This window comes from Nothobranchius furzeri, chromosome 18 (genome assembly GCF_043380555.1).
Source record: "Nothobranchius furzeri strain GRZ-AD chromosome 18, NfurGRZ-RIMD1, whole genome shotgun sequence".
Classification (NCBI taxonomy): Eukaryota; Metazoa; Chordata; class Actinopteri; order Cyprinodontiformes; family Nothobranchiidae; genus Nothobranchius; species Nothobranchius furzeri.
Genome location: NC_091758.1, coordinates 7,589,452 through 7,606,124, shown reverse-complemented (window position 1 = coordinate 7,606,124; position 16,673 = coordinate 7,589,452). Strand labels below are relative to the sequence as shown.

At 41.6% G+C, this 16,673-nt stretch overlaps 1 protein-coding gene across 3 annotated transcripts in view; it reads right to left on the bottom strand.

Moving 5' to 3' along the window:
* Window positions 1–16,673, bottom strand: part of LOC107391662 (neuronal PAS domain-containing protein 3) — a 388,161-nt gene that overhangs the window by 61,608 nt on the left and 309,880 nt on the right. For all 3 annotated transcript variants that reach the window (XM_070546901.1, XM_070546902.1, XM_070546903.1), the window contains one exon: window positions 3,077–3,257. In XM_070546901.1, the coding sequence (XP_070403002.1) occupies window positions 3,077–3,257 (181 nt within the window). The remainder of the gene's footprint in view (window positions 1–3,076; window positions 3,258–16,673) is intronic.

Genomic DNA, 16,673 nt, shown 5'->3' with positions numbered 1-16,673 from the left:
GCTCTTTTATACACCCAGGGATTTTCCCCGGTGCAGAGAGGGCTGGTTCTGTGTTGCGTGCAGGGACGAAATTTTGATTTCAGAAGTGGGGGGGGACACAGCAGGCTTGTGCGGATTTGGGGTGGGGGGTGTTATGTAAAGATCCCTTGACACGTCACGTGCCCATCTCAATAATTTTTCCATCCTCAATATATATATAAATATATCAAAGTTAAAAAATTTACAACTCTATTATTATTTTTATTTATTATCATTATTGAAGTGCAGTTTTGGCTGTTGACAATGGATAGGCCATTGTATTTATTGTTTTGGGTCTTTTTTATTGTTTTTGGTGCAACATTTTCTAACAGGGAGTGAGATTCCTTTTTTATTCAATTTTTGTTTGTTATTTTTATTCATTTAGAAGTTCTGGTTCTGGACATTTCAATGTTAAATGAAGGTTTATTTGTTGCATTTTAAAGGGTGTACTTGCATTATTATGACATATTAACATTATATTAGTGGTTATTTTGGTCTAGATAATGTTGACAATGATATTGTTTATCATCAACAATTTGTTGGACAAAATATCGTCCAGCAAAATTTGTTACTTTACCAGGCCTAGTCAAAAGTATAAAAATTATTTATACATAAACGGTCCCTCCTGAGATCTGGCCGTTTGTTCAGTTGCTGTGTTAGAGGACATGCTGAACTAATGTTTTACACATGATCATCACCCTAACATTTGAGTGTATAAAAACATATTAAATATGTTTTTCCCTTAAAAGTGTTTAAACAGTTGTTGCATTTCAACACACAAAAAATAAATGGAAAAAATAAGATAAATCTAATGAAAAGTGTACATCTTTGACATTAAGCTTAAAAAAATCTGTTGACGATGATGATACTGTTCATTTTTCAGAGCTTTTTAATGTGAACATATACATTGCAATAGATAAGTTTACAATAAAGTTTAATGATAAAAGTTTTGAAGTTACACTTCTACTACTACTAGTAATAATATTATGATGATAATAGTAATAATAAAAAAAAATTATTATAATAATACGAATAAATTGTGTCTGAGGAGTCAGTTATGTGGAGGAGATGAGTTTGTAAAAGTTAGTTTTGAGTATGTTTGTGAAGGAGGAGGTGAGTGAGCTTAATGCAGGTCTGTCACATGTTCCAACTTACGTTTTGACTTTGAAAGAAGTCTCTTATATCCACTTTTCGTTTTCTTGACATGCTGCCTCCTGGCTGTGCCTAACTACCAAAGACTCACAAATGAACACTTATTCAAATGTTATGTAATGGAAGCTGAGCTGAGCTCTGATATTACACAGCGTCTAGTTGACGATGTGACTCAGTACCGGTGTTCCCTAGCGGCTCCAAACTAGCAAAACAACGTTGAGCACGTTCTGACTGTTTACAACTTGAGTGACAGCAGCAACAGCCAATAATACGTTAGCAAGTATCAGCAGAGCCAATAGATTAGCTTTTGGGCGGGTCTAATAGTAAAGCGGTTTCCGTTTCGGTCCTAGTGCTCAACCAAATCCATTTAATGGAGCGTAACATTGTTTTTGGACGGAAAAAAGTGAAGGGGACCGAAACTGCCTTTTGAAAAAGTGGGGGGGACATGTCCCACCCGTCCCCCCCCCAAAATTACATCCCAGGTTGCGTGTATGATTTGAGGCTGTAAAACAGGGGTGTCAAACTCAGTTTAGCTCAGGGGCCACAATGAGGGAAATCTAGTCCCAAGTGGGCCGGACCGGTAAATAAAAAAAAAAAACAACTTCAGATTGTTTTCTTTGTTTTAATACAATCAATATAAAACGAGGCTGGAGCCTGAGGACAGTGTCGTACAAGTACAACACCTGAAGTGTACTTGAAAATTTGAAAAAATAGAAAATAAAAAAATCAACAAATAAAAATAACATTCCTTAGTGATTCAAAGAGCTTAGAGATCACATGGCTAGATCAGTTTCATGCAGCACTTAAAGTATATTTGACTCATTTTACTTTACATCTTTTAGCTTTCACCAGCACATCAATATCAAAAGTCACATCCTGAGTGGCGGCCATCTTCAGGATGTGATTCAAGTTCTTGTGTGAGTCTTGAGCGCAGCTTTGTTTTATTTATACTCGTTACAGAGAAAACTTGCTCACAAAGATAAGTTTATTTTCACTCTACATTGTAAAGTATGAAAATAAAGTTTACACAACCGTCTCGCGGGCCGGATTTAACCTGCTTGCGGGCCGGATTCGGCCCGCGGGCCGCATATTTGACACCCCTGCTGTAAAAGAAAGTCAAAACATTCTGTCTTATGAAACAAATGCTACAAATGGTGACCACACATGCCCAAGTCAAGGGCTACTATTCTGCGTCGTTCAGTCCCTTCCCTGCTCAACATGTTCTCACACCGGAAGCATCAAACAATGATGCTGGGCGACCAAGCCTTTGTTTCTGGTGTCGGAAGCAAAGGCTTGGTCTGAATTTGTCACCACGCAGCTAGACTGCTGCATGTACCAGAGATAGGGCTCAGTGTGACCACTGAGGACTTTTAAAAATGCTTTAATATATCTGATCCTGTTTTATGATACAAAGTAAGTAAGTTCCCCCTCAACCCACCCAACTACCACGGTTACAGATTCCTCTACGGCCTTGTACTTCTCAAAGTAAATGTAAACATTTTAAAAGCCCTTTCGCAAAACTCGCTGTGAGACGTTCGGTAAAATTCACATTGGAGACGCGTTGAGGCTCAAAACAGAAAAAAGGGGTCAACGTTTTTTGTGGACAGGTAAATACTTAGTATTTGTATTTTAACTGTAATTTATTTACATTAAATATTGCTGTATGCTGTGTTCACCATAGGCTAATGGTGCTAGCTCAAGAGCTAACTTGACCAGCATATGCGTGTGCGCAGTAAGAGGTGTGGCTTTCAGCTCCTGGAGATATATTTGTTCTCTCTATCATTCTCCTTTAACTCACTATAACTTGTTTATCTGTTCGTTGTTTCTGGGGTTTCCAGTTCGAGGATCTTCAGGAGCACTGATGATGAAAAGGCTCTATTTTCCAACACCTCCTCTCAAGTCCTACCTGGTTCAGGTGTCTCAGAATGTGATGATGAAGAAGCAGAGGATGCCCCATCTTCATTGACGGCTCCCTGAGACAGAGACATCCCTCTGCCTGGAGGAAGCTTCATGCCGAGCTGCTCCGCCATCTCCACATGATCACCAGGGTGTATGTAGTCAAACACACTGCTGCCCGTCAACTCCACCTGAAGAAATAACGATAACAATTATTCTATCCACCTAAAATACTCAGATTGAGGAAGAGGAATGTGGTCTTCATCCTGGGTCGGAAAGATGATGGGAGTTAAGAAACAATGGTACCCTGTAAGGGGAACTCATCGAGCATTGGGTTATGTTTTTATCTGACGTTGTTTTCCTCGGTTTTTCTGTTCTACACACACATTCAGAATGATTGTTTATTGGTTCATAGCTCTTTGTTGACAGATGACCCGCGGGGACCCTGTAGCAGTGAAGACCTGTGTGTTGAGTTTACCACCAGGGGGCAGTGTGGGAGAGGAGGAGCAGTGAAAGGCAACATGGATGCCTGACTGCTACATGTGACGCAGGTTAAAACAAAGCTTGGAAAAGGAATTCTTGACTACTCGTGCTATCCCTGGTGCAACGGCTGACCACAACTACCCTGGTGATTGAAAAAAGAGCACAGCGCGTGCACAATGGTAGGAAATGGCACCGCTTAGATTAAGTGATGTAATAGTTAAAGAGATCTTACTTATTATTATGAGACATCTTTGATTCAAATTGGTTCAGACTAAAATTATTTTACTACAAGATCTTGTGTAACATCCTACGTTAGGCTTTTCTGAGCGTTAGTGTCACTGAAGGTCCAAAGAACATGTGCAACTCGATCTGTTTGGTTCTGTGGAGGACGGGGATGCAAACACCTCCTCCCCCTTTTGTCATCCATCCCTCAGCATCCACAGATAATCAGCGACATTTTTCATTTTTATGAAAATAGAATAAATAGTCTTCATCTCATTAAAATAATTCAGACTCCCTTCACCTTAAACACTCTCATTAGCTGTGACAGAGGAGGATTTGCCTTCATTAATTGGGATGAGAAGAGGAAAGTGAAACCACATTGCTGTTCTGTAAACACACATGTACACACAGACCCAGCCGCTAAAAGAAAAACACACCATGAATAAAGCAATTTATTTCAAAGGCGCACGCAGAAACTGTTCACACACAAAGCTAAAGCGTCCACAAGTGGCACCAGTTAGTGCGTGCTTTCATTTTCACTAAATTAGGACTAACATTATTTCAGCTAACTAATCTGGTTATGTATGAGTTTGTGTTCATCTGTGTGTCTCGAGGATTTTGGGGTTCCACTGGGACAAAAGGAATTACATGGATGTAATCCCTTCAATAAGAAATCCCTTTAAGGCAATTTAGTTTCCTCATAAAGTCTCATCTGGAGCAGAAAGTAATGATTAAGAAATCACGCTGATGAGTGAATCACAAACACACATTCATACACGTGTAAAGGCATACAGAGACCCCGTGCACCATGGGAGTTGGTGTTCATGTTTACATGTTACACTGCTAATTGGATCTGCACTGTTCTCCCTTGCAATGACACGCTGACTTTTAATAAATTAAAATTAAACACAAAGTCCTGGTGGATCTAATTACACCGGCAGAACAATACAGAGGCAGTTAAATATTTACTGGCTTTGAAAGAAAACCATACAAAAACACGTTACTACATATCAGTGACTGTCACCCAGCTTCAGACTACATTAGACATCTTCTTGTTCCAGATGTTGCCAACAGAGCACCTGGCTCTCAGTCTGCAGGTTTAGTGGTTCGCAGAGGATCTGGATGTAGAATGGGAGGCAGGGCTGCGGTCCTTCATGGTGGTGTGGCAGACGCACCGACTACCTGGTCTGCTTCTAAGACCAGACCTCAGATTGTGAAAAATCTTCTAGATGGAGTTAGCAAGGTTTTCCTGGCTCATCCAATCAGTTATAGGCAATATGTTTAGACTGCTGGATGACACAGTGACCACACTCCCTCACCCAAAAGCTTTGCTCTCCTTACTTTTCATGTTTGTATTTACAGCCATTAACCTCGTTGTCTCGTCTGTGAAGCCTGAGGCGGTGAACCGTCTTCAGCTGCCAGGATTTAGAATCTGATTAGTGCCAGATCATCTTGTTTCATTTCACCAGGTTGTTTCTTCTCAGCTCAGTCATGTCAGGTCCTGCCTACTGGAGTGCATAGATGTCTACAGAGGGGTGCAAAAGTTTGGACATCTTTATGATGTTCCTGTATAAATCGTTGGTTGTTAAAATATTTAAGTAAGATTTATCATATAGGACACACAGTGATATTTGAGAAGGGAAACAACGCTGGGACCGTTTCGCTGCTGCGCTCCATCTGTGAGAGCAGCGGGGCGGAGGAGGAGAGCAGGGGCCTAGCAAGCTTTTGTAAAGTGTGTGTTGACATTTCTCTGATTTCTATGCATCCAGTTCTTCTTCCACCACAAGGTGTGCACCAGCACCAAAGAGCAGACATGAAAAAGATGATGAGCATTAAACTACTACAGGGGGGCCGGGGGCATGGCCCCCTCGGCAGAAAATGTGGGACATTTTATATTTAAAAGCATCAGTCTGGTGCATTTTGAGAGAAATAAACTAGAGTAACAGGCTGGTGAGAATAAAGTATCTCTACATGTTCATGGTATTATAATATTATATGTGATGGATTATAATTCCTGTCCTGTCTTTAATCTATTATGAACACCGACTACAGCGAAATCCTCTGATGCATCCATGCTGCTCAGTGCAGACCTGCATGATGTCACTTGTTACTAAAGAGCCAATCAGCTGGCAGAGCTGCTGGTGAACGTGTGATCATACAGAACTTGCAAAACTATGTGACTTAATTTAAGGAAGAAAGCAGAATCCAGCTGCTGTTATTATTTGTTGTTGTTGTTTATAGAAACTAAATCCATCTGCAGGGCTTTAGGCCCAGGGCAGAGTTTTAGACCTCAGACCAAACCACATCCAGACCTGTTATTAATAATTCACAAATATGGGGTGTTTACATTTGCAGACCGTTTCACTGCCATGAGAGCGAGGAAGGGGGTAATGGCACATGGAATGTTTCGGTGCCGCGCTCTGGCCATGAGCGTGGGGGTGCAGCGCCACGCCTGAGCCCCTGTAGGGGAAACACTGTATTTAACGGAAAAATTTCATCGTAACAACCAACGATTTATACAGGAAATTCTTGAAGATTAAGAAGGCTACCCAAACGTTCATAGAATAATGCAATCATGGCAAGCTGGTGAGATGAGAATATTAATAAAACGAATGTATCCGGTTACCGTCTCCCTGGGGTCCCTGTGCTCTGGGGCAGCTCCTGGATCTCTGAGACTTGGAGCTCCCCCGTCTCCTACACATCTTTAGGGTGAAGATCTGTGGCCCCTCACACTCTCTATTGGACGCTCCTATAGAGAAACCTTACATAAACAAGCGCGTGTACACACACACAGGTGCTCACATGGTGCTCTTATAAGTATGGGCTTGGGCACGTTCAACACATGTCTTAAGGCTGTGGTTGGCACTAAATGCACTGTGATTTATTAACATGTGATTGTTCAGTAAAACAATGTTGATTTTATATTTCTTCATCAGGTTGACGCAGTGATAGCTTGCTCTTGGCAGAATGCAAACACACACTTAGGGCCTTGGGAGTGAGCACATTCAACGGCAGTTGGCTGGGGGATTTTTCAGCCTCATCCCAAGTGCCGGTGCCCACTTCCAATTTTAAACTGCACTTAGACACAGAGGGCTGTGGGGGGAAGTGGGGTTGTGTGGTTGCATCAGCTGGTGTACGCCAGACAATGCCCACACTGCCCGCTCACCACAGCCATGGAATACACCTCATCAACACGCACTAACACTATATTGGAGCAGGCGGAGGGAGACTAGGGGTCTTAGCACACCACTAGGGGTCTTAGCAGACCTCTGTTGTCGCTTGGCGTCCCGGGGCTGGAGGCTAGGAGGGGGATTTAGCTGTCTGGTTGAGGTCTGGGGTGGTGGGTTGCTTTGCTCAGTGTTGGGTGGGGGAGCCTGCTCATCAGCACCCCAGCAGAAAGGGTCAAACTCTGGTAACCGGTGATGGTTGTACCCCATGTGCAGCAGTACCGGGACCAGAGTGAATAGGGTGTGTATGGGGAGCATGAGTGGGTGTCCGGCGTGCATTTTTGTAAGTCATAGGTTGTATGTGTATGTGTGAGCATGAGGGAGGGAGTGTGTGACTGTGTCTGTGTATGACTCTATATGTCAGGTGGGGCCTTTGACTCCTCCCCTCTCCTGGGACTTCTTTTGATGCTATACATCTTCGCCTCCCCTCCCCCTGTCACACCTGGTGTGGAGTGTGGTGCCTTGGTCTGTCTGAGTGTTCGTGGCTCCCGGGTCAGGGGTTTTAATATTTTTGGCATCTGCCTGATCAATCGCGGTGGCTTCCTGGTGGGATCTGGGTCCCTGGGCTCTGCTGGGTCCCCGGCGGGGGTGGTCGCCCCTAGGTTCCAGGTCGCTGGGTTCCGGGCTCCGCCGGCTAGGGGGCGGGAGGCTGCGGGAGGGCCTGAGGGCTTGCCGCTGATGTCTCCCGGGACTCTGCCGGCTGCTGGTTGTGCCCCCCTGGGGCAATCCTCTCCGCCTCTCGAGGGGGGCAGGGGCTTTTCTGGTCGCAGTCTCCTTGGGGTCCCTGTGCTCTGGGGCAGCTCCTGGGTCTCTGGTACTTGGAGCTCCCTCCATCTCCTGCACATCTTTGGGGGGTGGATCTGTGGCCCCACACTCTATTGGACGCTCCTAAAGAGAAACCTCACATATAGAAGCGCATGTACACACACAGGTGCTCTCATAAGTATGGACTTGGGCATCTTCAACAGATGTCTTAAGGCTGTGGTTGGCACTAAATGCACTGTGATTTATTATCATGTGATAGTTCAGTAAAACCATGTTGATTTTATATTTCTTCATCAAGTTGACGCAGTGATAGCTTGCTCCTGTTGTATTGTTGTTGTGTCCCTTTTCTGCAGTTCTAGAAGTATAGTGTGACATTAAAAGCAGAAGCTTTGATGCTTCGCCTGAGAGTAAATCTGTAAGGCTTGTCACCAGCATTCAGACATCAATTCTGTTTGCTTCACAGCCAGACACGACACGGGGGGTGGGGGGTCATTGAAGGTGACCCTTAAGTTGTAGGGTTAGCATTTAGACATTAATAAATTAGCTGTTTGAACTGCTTGTAGATCTATGTGCCAGTCCAGCCCAGCTGTGAAACTGGAGCTTTTATACTGCCATGTGTTTTCTGGTTTATAGATTGTCCCTTATTGGCCTCACCCAGATTTTGCCAGGTTTGGACTGCTAAGTGAACAGATAAACGGAGATGGAAGTAACGCGCCACCATCAGCGTCAGCCTGAGGAAGTCTGCAGTTGCAGGCGAAACGTAGCGAAAAAACAGATAACGAAACCGTTTCTGTGTTTTAAAAAAGAACGATAGCATGGCTAAGTGAACATGTTAAGATATAAGGCATCCTGAAAAAAACAAACAAACAAAATGTGCCAATCCCAGAGTTTAGAACCAATCTGCACAACAAATTTAAAAGAAACAGGTTTTGCAGATGTATTATAATAGAGTTTTTGTGTGATTTAGACACCAGATCATCACTTGCAAAATCACTAAAACAAGAAATTCCAAGCAAATCGTAAAAGTGTAGTACATTTTCAATGTTTGCTAGTAGCTCCATGCATGATGACAATCAATAATGGCAGCTCCTGTTGACTGCCTATTTCCATGGGGGTCTACTTGGTTTAAGTCATTAATTGAAGTTCATATGGGACATTGATAGACAGATGCTTCATTCAATCACCTGTCAAGTATTTATTGAGAATGTCTGCCCTTTCCCCAAATGGTTTCTATGGAGAAGTTCCCAGATGTTGCTTTGTAGAAAACCATCTGGCACTTCAGGTTTCACAGACAGTGGAAAAGCTGTGCTGTGATCACATTTATGCCAGACATGTGATGTTTATTTATTTATTTTAAGTTTTTGATGATGTACAACACAGAGCAAAAGATTTAAACTACGTTAAATTTCTTGAAACATTTTAGGTTGATGTTGAGTGTAATGAGCACTATAATTTTAGAATAGTGTAAAGGGTTAGGGTGGGTTAGGGTTAAAGTTCTGCTTATGATTATGTCTGGGTATTTATTTATGATTGTTTATTCTTTGTGTGAGGACACCAGTTAACGAGGAGTACAGCAGCTCTGCGAGTCTGCATCAGTGGTGTTGGGTTAGTTAGATGTTCTTCCTGGTCTCGGGTTATGTATATATATATATATATATATATATATATATATATATATATATATATATATATATATATATGTATGTACATATATATATATATATATATATATATGTACATATATATATATATATATATATATATATATATATATATATATATATATGTACATATATATATAAATATATATATGTACATACATACATATATATATATATATATATATATATATATATATATATACATATATGTGTATATATATATATATATATATATATATATATATATATAAACATTCGCACAATACTGTGTATATTGTAAAACATAATAGAAAAATAACACTCAACAAACCACTTATACATTTAGTATTTTTGTGTCCAGCTCCTGACCTGTTGGTTTCATATATATAAACTCAAGAAAAATATAAACGCTACACCTTTGTTTCTGCTCCGATTTTTCATGAGATGTACTTAAAGATCTAAAATTCATTCCAGATACACAATATTACCATTTCTCTCAAACTTTGTTCACAAATCAGTCTAAATGTGTGATAGTGAGCACCTGTGCTTTGCTGAGATAATCCACCCCACCTCACAGGTGTGCCACATCGAGATGCTGATCTGACATCATGAGTAGTGCACAGGTGTACCTTACACTGCCCACAATAAAAGGCCACCCTGGAATGTGCAGTTTTTTGCTTTATTGGGGGTCTGGGGACTCAGAACCGGTCAGTATTTGGTGTGACCACCATTTTCCTCATGCAGTGCAACACATCTTCTTCGCATAAAGTTTATCAGATTGTCGAATGTGGCCTGTGGAATGTTGGTCCACTCCTCTTCAATGGCTGTGCAAAGTTGTTGGATATTAGTGGGAACTGGTACACGCTGTCGTATATGCCGGTCAAGCACATCTCAAACAGGCTCAACGGGTGACATGTCCGGTGAGTATGCTGGCCATGCAAGAACTGGGACATTTTCAGCTTCCAAGAATTGTGTACAGATCCTTGCAACATGGGGCCGTGCATTATCTTGCTGAAACATGAGGTGATGTTCATGGATGTACGGCACAGCAATGGGCCTCAGGATCTATCTCATCACGGTATCTCTGTGCATTCAAAATGCCATCAATAAAATGCACCTGTGTTCTTCGTCCATAACAGATGCCTGCCCATACCATAACCCCACCACCACCATGGGCCACTCGATCCACAACATTGACAAAAGCAAAGCGCTGACCCACACGACGCCACACACGCGGTCTGCCATCTGCCCTGAACAATGTAAACCGAGAGTAAACTGAGATTCATCTGTGAACAGAACACCTCTCCAACGTGACAGATGCCATCGAATGTGAGCATTTGCCCGCTCAAGTCTGTTACGGCGACGAGCTGGAGTCAGGTCAAGACCCCGATGAGGACGACGAGCATGCAGTTGAGCTTCCCTGAGATGGTTTCTGACAGTTTGTGCAGAAATTGTTTGGTTATGCAAACCAATTGTTTCAGCAGCTGTCTGAGTGGCTGGTCTCAGACGATCTTGGAGGTGAACCTGCTGGATGTGGAGGTCCTGTGCTGGTGTGGTTACACGTTGTCTGTGGTTGTGAGGCCGGTTGGATGTACTGCCATATTCTCTGAAACGCCTTTGGAGATGGCTTATGGTGGAGAAATGAACATTCAATGCAAGAGCAACAAATCTGGTTGACATTCCTGCTGTCGGCATGCCAATTGCACACTCCCTCAATGCTTGTGGCATTTGTGGCATTTTGCCGTGAGACAAAACTGCACATTCCAGGGTGGCCTTTTATTGTGGGCAGTATAAGGTATTAAGCATTCTTTCTACCGTGCTGCTAGCTCTGTTTACAGCTGGCCAGCAACGACTGACAACATAACGCTCTTGCGCAAGCGCTGCTGTCTATCTTGGGAAATCAGGTACTGAACTCAATGGTACCGAAAAAAGGCACCATTCATATCACGTGAATTGGTCCTTGGTCAGTAAGGAATTCGGTTGGTGCCTTATAAAGTACCAAATATGGTACCCACCCACTTCTGGGTCGCTCCTGTTTACTGGCTTTGGTTCTTTAAACAACTGTGGAGCTCAGCAAGTGCTGAGTTACAAATGCCGGCACTGCAGAGTTAGCTTGACGGAGACACAGGAAATTCACAGGCTCACTGATTGCAAACACTTATCCTCTTTAGTTTTTTAGGAAAAAAATGACAACCTTCCAGCCCGCTGAGAATGAAATCTGTTTAAATGTAACCTTCCTTCCAACACGATTAAGACTTTTGTCATTATTTCATCATAAAATCCTTCCATATCGCTCCTTTAACAAAAACTCTAATGTAAAGCACTTCCCCTACACCAAAGGTATTTTTAATCATCCAAATGGGTTTTATTCAAGGCAGGGAGGATTAGTGATAATAACGAAACAGATCAAAACAAGATGAATGACGTGTTAATATGGTGGTGACCTGTGTGTGAAAATGAATCGCTGCTGTTCTGCTCAATATGAGCTGTGGCGTTGTTTTTCTGCAGATGTTTGTTAGATAAAACGTATTAAACCAGAATAGAGACGCTGGCCTTATCAACTCACTCTCTCTCCCAGACAAGGACATCAAGTGACAAATGACTAAAAGAATGATGGTGATAACAGGATGTGGGAAGATGAATTTTATTAATGTAACCAAATATGCACATTCATGAAAATATAAGCACTTGTTTGTTTATATTGTTTTATCTTTTACATTTCACCTCTATATTGAATAAAACGTGTGCAATATGGTCATGTGGAACTTACTGCAAGGCAGGTACCCCTAGTGTTTGGACCTTTATCATATAAATCAATCAGTCTGGTATTTTACTACAATTTTCCTCATCATTATATTCACACGGCTGTTCTATGCTTTGCATGAGTTTTATATGCTGTGCCCCCTAAAAGTTATGAGATTGTGATTTGATGAATTGACGGAAACATAAAACAGTTTTTGTTTGAAAATTGACTGAACAATTGAACGGATTGCAGGGTTAGAGTATGAAGCAGTGAGGAGGCAGAGATCCCCGGCCTGATGTGTAGAAAACAAGCTGACCCGTACATAAAAATTAAAACAAAACAGATGATTAGGGACTTCAGAAATACAACGCATGACCATTCCTGCTAGGGATAAATGGTGAAATGCCATCAAAAATCTCTCTCAGCAAATTTCTGAGCACACAAATCTCACCAGACCTCAAGTAGACTCTAAACACCACCTGACTGGTCAAGACGGCATGCCAGCCTCTACTTTCTGAATCATCTCAGCAGTAGACACCACTATCCCAGTAAGGGTGTTTTTACATAAATACTTTGTATTGTACTCAGCCTTTCTAAAAATGTAATACTAATCTAATCAGACCTTAAAATAGCAAAAATATCAAATTACTATTTAAAAAGCAGCAAATGGCCCCAAAGTCATACTTTAGACACCCGTGACTCATAACTGATTTTACAGCTAAAGAACAAAGAAAATAGGGGGATGATGGCTCAGAGATTTGGAGTTTGCCCTGCAATCGACAGGTTAACAGTTCGAACCCTGGCTCTGTCTCCTTGGGCAAGATACTTCACCCTCCTTGCCTGTTGGTGGTGGAAGGGTGTAGGCTCGACATGGAGGAAGGTAATGTGTCCTCACCAATTTCCAGCGTTGACTATTTGACAGCCTCCATTAAAAAACAAGCCATTCGATGTCTTGTTACTCTAGAGGTGCAGAAAGGGTTAAATGACGTTTTCTCCTTGAGTCCTACCTCTGTAACACATATGGCCAGTGTGATTGGCTGCACATGCTGTCACGGGAGACAAACTACGTTGGTTGTTTAGCAGCATCAAAGCTCAAAGGAAAACGTTCCTGCGTTTGCAGTGCGACGTGAGAGGATGGCGCTAACTGTTTAAGAGCTGCACATAGAGAGGACGATGGCCATGAACTCGACAGGCTCTTTTATTAACACCACCGTCATTTCACATTACAGGAATCAAGCTCCCCAACAACCAACCCACACACTTCTGGTCATCACAATAAAAGCGCTGTACACCACATCCTGTCTGACTATTTATCTAAAAAAACAAAAATAGTTTACATGCTTCCCCTTAACAAAAATATAAATGTTCTCATCCGAGCTACAGAAGATTTACCTGATGATTTACCGTTCTCTGAGAGAGAGAGAGATCTAACCATGTTAACCGTGGTTCTCTTTGTCTCTCTGAGTCTAACTTCCATTCAGGCTCTGAGGCGGAAATCTGCAGCCTTGTGCAACGACAGCATCAGCCTAGAGAGACAGTTAATCGTTTAAAGCCAGACACATGAAATAATAATCAGAAAAGTGTTTTTTTTAATGTTTTGACAAATACAATCATTTATTTTTACAACACTACTAAAACTAAATACAATTTGTAAAAAAAACTTTAGCTTCCACCAGAAGGCAGAAAACATTTACGATTCAATAAAGCAGCTTTTCAATGAAATAACTAGTTTTACTAAAACTATTAAAAACGAAAAGCTCTAATAAACTTAGAAAGTGTGTACAGATATGAAACAGTTGTTGTTAAGGGGTTAAATTGGCATTTTTAATGTTAAAATGTTGGTGACACACAACAGTTAATCAATAACATTAAACATTGCAATTAAATATGTAGAATAGTATATGTGGGAAATTGGTACTTTATTGTTTCATCATGGATCAAAGAGAGAGCAAAACGCCGGGGGGGGGGGGGGGTGTGTAGATTTATAAGTCCCCACCCATAGGGCGCCTAAGCCACGCCCACCTACTTCTGGACCACGGGTCCCCGGAAGAACGAAAACATGAATGCAAGTCAACGGGGCTAAAAACGCTATTTTCTAATTCCACTTATGTTCCATGGATTTCACACATGATGTCCGTGAATTTTAAAGACTTATTTGATACCAAGAACGAGCTCATTGTATCGAGCATAGGCTCCCTATGTCAAGAACAAATCTATGCCAATGGTCAGAGGGCCTGATGTCGCTGATGGGGGCAGCCTCGCTTTTATGGATTTCTAAAACATCTTTCACAATTCATGAAAGGGGTTAAACTTGCTGCTCGTGTTCACACTGAGTGTTCGCCAACATATGTTTTTATTTATTAAATGAGGTTCTTTTAGCTTCAGACATGAAGGTGTTTCGAGTTGCCTTTACATGTGTCGACCGTCGTCTGCGATCTTCATCAGAAATGTCTCTGGTGTTTGTGTGACGCGTCTTTATCAGCTGTTCTACTGGTGGGCACAACCAACCCGGATATGTTTGTGTTGTAGGAACACATCAGACATTTTCTTTATGTCTGTCTTGCTGAAAACGACGCAAACTTTAAAAAAATCCTTAATAAGGTACTAGTCACAATTAACACAATCAAACCGAAGCCCTTCTTCTCCTCAGCAGACAAACCTCTGGTTTAGTGTACATAAAATGCTGAATTTAACTTTCTATGAAAGGTAAAAAATGTCCTCAAGAACAGAAAAAACAAATAAAAAAACCAGGCAAACAAATAAGAAAACTGAAGTGTGGAATCCCCATTAATCACATTTTACATTCTAACTCTCTGTATCATACTTTAATTAATATGGTAATATTTTAAAGACACACACACACACACACGCACACACACCAAAACAGTACAAGTAAAAAAAAAAAAACTCTGTGACTTTGTAAAGTACTAATCAAATAAATTGATGTTGGCTCGCAGGGTTCAGAATTAATTAGAACATTAAACATTAGCTAAGTGGGGTAATATTCCAAGTTTGATAGTGCATAATTACTTTGCTGGTAATGATTCATTAAACATCATCTTCAGAGCCAAAAAGTGAGAAGAACGATCAGACACAAGCTCAACTGTTAAAAAACTGTGCACATCAAATTTACTTCCTCCATAAACTAGGAAATCTTTACATTTTATGTTCCACGGTTGATGCTTCAGGAAACGGTAATAAAGCTGCAGCTTTGTACCTTCTAAATATACACAATACACTTTATTGTGTTAGCAGGCACAGCGTACTGTGTGCAGAAAATAGAAATACTCCAGAACAACACAAAAGGGAGATTCTATCAAAATAAAACAAGTTCTACATTTACTAGGAGAACGAACAAGAATGAGGAATTAAACAGGTTTACTAGCTTTTATTGTCACACCGCGCACTGACCAATATCTAAATCGATCCTGACCAACATCTAAGTCGATCCAGGTGGATCTTCCTGTAATAAGGAGTCTCTATCCTAGTTTACATCTGCATTAGAAGACCGGCCGCTCAAATAAAACTTGTTCCACTCCGGTACAGTAGGTGGCGCCATGCCGCTTTTCATGTCGGCATTCTTCCAGTTCGCTCATAGGGAGCCTAAGGGTGTTTCTCAATGCCAAGGAACCTTGCCTCAATGTCTTGGCTCCGTCCCGGTTGCCTAGGAGATACTCCATCAGGAGCCGCCAAGACGTGTTCCTATGTTCATATTCTACCAAGGCGTGTGTTCTCCGTTGGTTAGCCGTTTAGCTAGCTGAGCAAGTATACATGGGAGGTATCTTGTAGCCTAGCCTTTGTCAGCAGTTACCCAGAATACACTGCAGTAACTTCAAAAGGACGGCGGATCAGGCGAGAGTGAAGCAGATGGAATTGAGACAGGATATGCACAATGGCTGCATGAATGCACAACAACAACAACACTGCAGCACAGCTTATTTGGTATGTTCTGTCGTGCTTTATGATGTTCACATGTTGCTTTGTGACGATGGTCTTGTCAGCAGACCGCTGCCGTGGTCTCGTCACTTCCGTAATGAGAGCATCCAACCGGTTTAATTGGGCTGACCTGTTTACATGCAGGATGTAATCAGATTACGTATTATATGGGTGCTTCAGCTTGATTAGAACCAGTTAGCCTTCAGCCAGACTAACACGTTTACATGCCGTTAAAAAACAGATGTGAGTCTTTTTAGGACAGTACCTCAGTTTTCTCATGCGCATGTAAACGCACTGACTGAAAATGTTCTACATATCTATGAAACATGTTCTCACAGAAATGATGTATTGGACATTTTGTGCACTGGACTGAAGTACATCTATAGTGCCTCATCTAAAAGCCATTTAAGCCCTTGTCATCAGGACAATGAGCCATTTTTTTCACTTTATCACCCAAAACAACATTTTCTCTGTTATTTATTCCACTACGAAGACCGTCTGGTGACATTAAGGGAAAAAAAAAAAAAAACTTGTGGTGAGTAGGGCCTGCACGACTTTATTTTTTTTAAAGTTGACAGTCAAGTAATGAAA